Genomic DNA, 5,577 nt, shown 5'->3' with positions numbered 1-5,577 from the left:
CGCAGTCCGCACTACATTCTGAAGACATCCACGCATGAACCTCTAAACCCGTGTACAATACTATACTTTCTGCACGGCCTGTAACCCGGTGCCGATGAGATTGTTGGCACCCCCCGGTTTAAGACACCGAGGACGTCGAGGAGCAATGAACCGAATCTTGCCTGCACCAGAATATTTTAACCACTGCAAAAGCCGTCCTGCATTTGTGTTTCAGAGTTGAGTCCTTTGTGCTGAATTTGAACTGTGCCCAGGCTTCTGAACCTCCTATATAAACCCCCCATCGTCCCCATCCCACTCACCTAGCAAATCATATCACTGTAACCTTAAGTTGGACTACAGCATCCGTTGCGAAACCACCAGAATCATAAGGTAGACATTCTACGCAAGCAGAGCAAATGGCGTCGACCTCTCGCCGTATGGTTGCGTCCGTCCTCTTGGTCCTTCTTCTCCTCGTCGCCACAGGTGATCTTCATTAGTCTTCTCAATTTGTTAAGACCATCGGATGGTCAAATATGCATCCTGTAGTATCCATTTGCGTCTGATCCGACGGAGTAATTAAACTGCAGAGATGGGGACGATGAGGGTGGCGGAGGCGAGGCACGGGCACAGGCACTGCGAGTCGCAAAGCCACAGGTACCGCGGAGCGTGCTGGAGGGACGACAACTGCGAACACGTCTGCAACACCGAGGGCTTCCCTTGGGGCAAGTGCAAGTTCCACGACTTCGAAAGGAAGTGCTTCTGCAAGAAACCGTGCTAGCCACTTCATCGACCGATGGATCAGCTGGCTAGTTAGCCGCGCACCACGACCACCCTCGTGATCTTCGTAGTGCTCCTCTCCTGTTTCGTGTACCGCTTTCCTTATTCCTAATCTAGTAAGGTCTACATGCGTTGTGCATGCCATTTCCTTGTTACAAGTATTTTGCTTCGTACGGTGTAATCTAGCTAGGGTGCTAATAAAAGTTGGTCGTCGGTGTGCTTGGACGTCTTTTATCACATTGTACGGGCATCTCCAACTGTCCCGCAGAATCTTTTCTGCATCCATCCGTGGACTGGTCGCATACAGTTTCACATCATCTCAAACCAACCAGATGAAATTCGATCAAACACTGCCAGATTTCATATAAACATGACGGATTTCATATAAAGAATCCGAATTTGATATAAACATGACGGATTTCAGTACATCTACATCAATGGTGCTAGTCCGGCTCTGAAGGTATAATTAATACCTAATCTAAATCGCCGCTCGCGGATCCATTTGTCTTCTCATGTCAGGCAGCCCGATCACGGGACTGACGAGAGCCCCGAAGGTATGTGCTTTAGCGCAAAGGACGGCTTGTGCCCCGGCTGATGCTTCAGCGGGAGGGGAAGGCGGCGCGTCTGCTTTCGTGGAGCCCGTGTGGGATCGACAGAGGTCCTCGCAAAAGAAGAACCGAGCAAGACACTAGCTGTGTATGCTGGCGTCGCCTAAACGGTGGCCTTCATGGGACCCAAGCGACAGTGGACTCCCGTGTTCTACTTCTCCTCGATGATGACGCGGAGCCGCCGGCCACTGACTCGTCGCTCTTCCCGCACCGACTTCTGTCTCTGCCTGCATGGTGCGGTCACAGATACTGGAGGCGCAGTTGTCGATGACAGTGATGACGCCCGTGTCGCTGTGCTCCCCGCCGTGCCGGCATGGAGCAATTCGCCACTCCTCATCGAGTGGGCCTAGAGTAGTGAGTTGCTGAACCACGCAGCGGCTTGGGACGGCAATTTGCTCCAGCGGGTCAGGCGCGAGAGGTGGAGCGGCGAGTTTCTTCGCTCATATCCGGCGGGCTCGGTGGGCCACCCATCAGCTTGTATCCGGCGAACTGCTCTTCGGAAGTCAATGGAAGAGTGGTGAAAATGGTGAAGGAGGAGATGGGAGCGGCGCATCTCGCCTAGTTTAAATAGATGGCGGGCAGGAGGAGCTCGGCAGCCCTTTGCGTTTAATGCCGGCCCGCTCATGAGTAGATGTGTGGCCGGAGTAGGTTTTTTAGCTTCCATGCGGATTTAATGGAGGCGTATCAACGCGGCGAGGAGGCGTGTTCAGCCGGGCGGGAAGCGGGCGGCGCCCTCGGCTGGCGCGCTGCTTCAATGCGGAGCAGTGAGAGGTGGCGTCAGCCCTAAGCCGTCTTCAATGCGGAGTGGTGCTTTTTACAGCGGCATGAACACGGGCAATTGGCGCCGGGCGGGAGCGCACGCGGGAGGGGGGAGAGGGTTTTGGTGGGTCAGGACGGTCAGAAAGCGGGCTTGAGAGTGGTCTGGAGCCCACAACCCCCCTCCCCTTCACTTTTGTCTCTGGTTTGCGAGAGACATTGCGTCTGAACCGTTCCACGGGCTGATACAGGTCGACGTTGGATTGCTTCCACGGTCTGGATAACATGATTCAGACGGTTGCGAAAGGTTTACGGGTCATTGGAGATGCCTTAACCGTGCAGTGTAGCCCAAATACCATCACTGCTGCAGATGAGTCTCTGTTGGACCCTGATATGTCTCCAACGTATCTATAATTTATGAAGTATTCATGCTATTATATTACCTGTTTTGGATGTTTAATGGGCTTTACTATACACTTTTATATTGTTTTTTGGGACTAACCTATTAACCGGAGGCCCATGCCAGATTGTTGTTTTTGCCTATTTCAGTGTTTGGCAGAAAAGGAATATCAAACAGAGTCCAAACGGAATGAAATCTTTGGGAGAGTTATTTTTGGAATGGAAGCAATCCAGGAGACTTGGAGTAGACATTAGGGAAGCTTCGAGGAAGCCATGAGTCAGGGAGGCGCGCCCTACCCCCTGGGCGCGCCCCCCACCCTCGTGGGTCCCTCGTGGCCCCCCTGGTCGACTTATTTCGCCTATATATATCCATATACCCCAAAAACCTCCGGGAGCATAATAGATCGGGACTTCCGCCGCCGCAAGCCTCTGTAGCAACCAATAACCTCTCGGGAGCCCGTTCCGGCACCCTGCTGGAGGGGGAATCCATCACCGGTGGCCATCTTCATCATCCCGGTGCTCTCCATGACGAGGAGGGAGTAGTTCACCCTCGGGGCTGAGGGTATGTACCAGTAGCTGTGTGTTTGATCTCTCTCTCTCTCTCTCTCTCTCTCTCTCTCTCTCTCTCTTGTGTTCTTAATTTGGCACGATCTTGATGTATCGCGAGCTTTGCTATTATAGTTGGATCTTATGATGTTTCTTCCCCTCTACTCTCTTGTAATGGATTGAGTTTTCTCTTTTAAGTTATCTTATCGGATCGAGTCTTGAAGGATTTGAGAACACTTGATATATGTCTTGCATGTGCTTATCTGTGGTGACAATGGGATATTCATGTGATCTACTTGATGTACGTTTTGATGATCAACTTGCGGGTTCAGTGACCTTGTGAACTTATGCATAGGGGTTGGCACACATTTTCGTCTTGGCTCTTCGGTAGAAACTTTGGGGCACTCTTTGAAGTACTTTGTGTTGGTTGAATAGATGAATCTGAGATTGTGTGATGCATATCGTATAATCATGCCCACAGATACTAGAGGTGACATTGGAGTATCTAGGTGACATTAGGGTTTTGGTTGATTTGTGTCTTAAGGTGTTATTCTAGTATGAACTCTATGATAGATCGAATGAAAAGAATAGCTTCGTGTTATTTTACTACGGACTCTTGAATAGATCGATCAGAAAGGATAACTTTGAGGTGGTTTCGTACCCTACAATAATCTCTTCGTTTGTTCTCCGCTATTAGTGACTTTGAAGTGACTCTTTGTTGTATGTTGAGGGATAGTTATATGATCAAATTATGTTATTATTGTTGAGAGAAATTGCACTAGTGAAAATATGAACCCTAGGCCTTGTTTCCTAGCATTGCAATACCGTTTACGCTCACCTTTACCACTTGTTACCTTGCTGTTTTTATATTTTCAGCTTATAAATACTCATATCAACCATTGATATTGCACTTGTATCACCATCTCTTCACCGAACTAGTGCACCTATACAATTTACCATTGTATTGGGTGTGTTGGGGACATAAGAGACTCTTTGTTATTTGGTTGCAGGGTTGTTTGAGAGAGACCATCTTCATCCTGCCCCTCCCACGGATTGATAGGTCATTCACTTGAGGGAAATTTGCTACTATCCTACAAACCTCTGCACTTGGAGGCCCAACAATGTCTACAAGAAGAAGGTTGTGTAGTAGACATCAAGATCTTTTCTGGCGCTGTTGCCGGGGAGGTGAGTGCTTGAAGGTATATATTTAGATCTTGCAATCGAATCTTTTTGTTTCTTATTTTATCACTAGTTTAGTCTATAAAAGAAAACTACAGAAAAAATGGAATTGAGTTTGTCTCATACGCTTCATATTTTTAATATCTTTCGTGAGAATGATGGTAAGGAAAATTGTGCTCAAGTGGTAGAAGAAGAAGTCTATAAAATATTTGGCATAAAATATTTGAATGATGAGCATGATTGCAATGTTGTTAGTATGAATTCCTTGAATATCCATGATGCTAATGATATGCAAAGCTACAAGCTTGGGGATGCTATGTTTGATGAAGATGATATTTTTAGTCCCCCAAGTTTGGATGAGAAAATATATTATGATGATAGCATGCCTTCTATCTATGATGATTATTATGATGAAATTTATGCTATAAAGAGTAATGATATCCATGAAACTTGTCCTCATGATTTTAATGCTCAAATTGATTATGTGAATAAAGTATCACATGATAGTCATTTCGTTGAGTTTGCTCCCACTACTATTCATGAGAATAAATTTGCTTATGTGGAGAGTAGTAAAATGTCTATGCAAGTAGATCATGAAAAGAATGCTTTAGGTGCTGGTTATATTGGTGAATTCATTCATGATGCTACTGAAAATTATTATGAGGGAGGAACATATGCTTGTAGGAATTGCAATAATATCAAGTTTCCTCTCTATGTGCTTAAAATCTTGAAGTTGTGCTTGTTTTGCCTTCCTATGCTAGTTGATTATTGTTCCCATATTTTGTTTGCTCACAAAATCCCTATGCATAGGAAGTGGGCTAGACTTAAATGTGCTAGTCATATTCTTCATGATGCTCTCTTTATGTTTCAATTCTTATCTTTTATGTGAGCATCATTGAAATCATCATGCCTAGCTAGGGGCATTAAACGATAGCGCTTGTTGGAAGGCAACCCAATTTTATTTTTGTTCTTTGCTTTTTGTTCCTGTTTAGTAATAAATAATTCATCTAGCCTCTTGTTAGATGTGGTTTTATGTTTTAATTAGTGTTTGTGCCAAGTAGAACCATTGGGAAGACTTGGGTGAAGTCTATGCTATCTTGCTGTAAAAAGCAGAAACTTGTGCGCTCACGAGATTAGCTGCCATTTCTTACTAGAGAGTGATTTTAGGTTGATTCCGTTTGAAGATGATTAATAGACAAATTCCTCAGTTCTGTCAATTTATTTCAGAATTTTTAGAGTTTCAGAATTATTCTAATGATACAGATTACTACAGACTGTTCTGTTTTTGACAGATTCTGTTTTCTATGTGTTGTTTGCTTATTTTGATGAATCT

At 45.6% G+C, this 5,577-nt stretch overlaps 1 protein-coding gene across 1 annotated transcript; it reads left to right on the top strand.

Annotated features, from left to right (window-relative positions):
* Positions 1–236: 236 nt before the first annotated feature.
* On the top strand, positions 237–993 carry LOC123041683 (defensin-like protein CAL1). The gene is made up of 2 exons (XM_044464264.1): positions 237–462; positions 567–993. The coding sequence occupies exons 1-2, from the start codon at positions 396–398 to the stop codon at positions 755–757; spliced, it is 258 nt and encodes an 85-aa protein (XP_044320199.1). The 5' UTR covers positions 237–395; the 3' UTR covers positions 758–993.
* Positions 994–5,577: the final 4,584 nt, after the last annotated feature.

Source organism: Triticum aestivum, chromosome 2B (assembly GCF_018294505.1).
Source record: "Triticum aestivum cultivar Chinese Spring chromosome 2B, IWGSC CS RefSeq v2.1, whole genome shotgun sequence".
Classification (NCBI taxonomy): Eukaryota; Viridiplantae; Streptophyta; class Magnoliopsida; order Poales; family Poaceae; genus Triticum; species Triticum aestivum.
The sequence above is the reverse complement of the archived record's forward strand: the minus strand, read 5'-3'. Positions and strand labels throughout refer to the sequence as shown.

Excerpts from the sequence above, each read along its gene's own strand:
- LOC123041683 (XM_044464264.1), top strand. The coding sequence starts at position 396 with ATGGCGTCGACCTCTCGCCGTATGGTTGCGTCCGTCCTCTTGGTCCTT. Across the intron at positions 463-566 it reads TCTTCTCCTCGTCGCCACAG|AGATGGGGACGATGAGGGTG; the intron begins GTGATCTTCATT and ends ATTAAACTGCAG.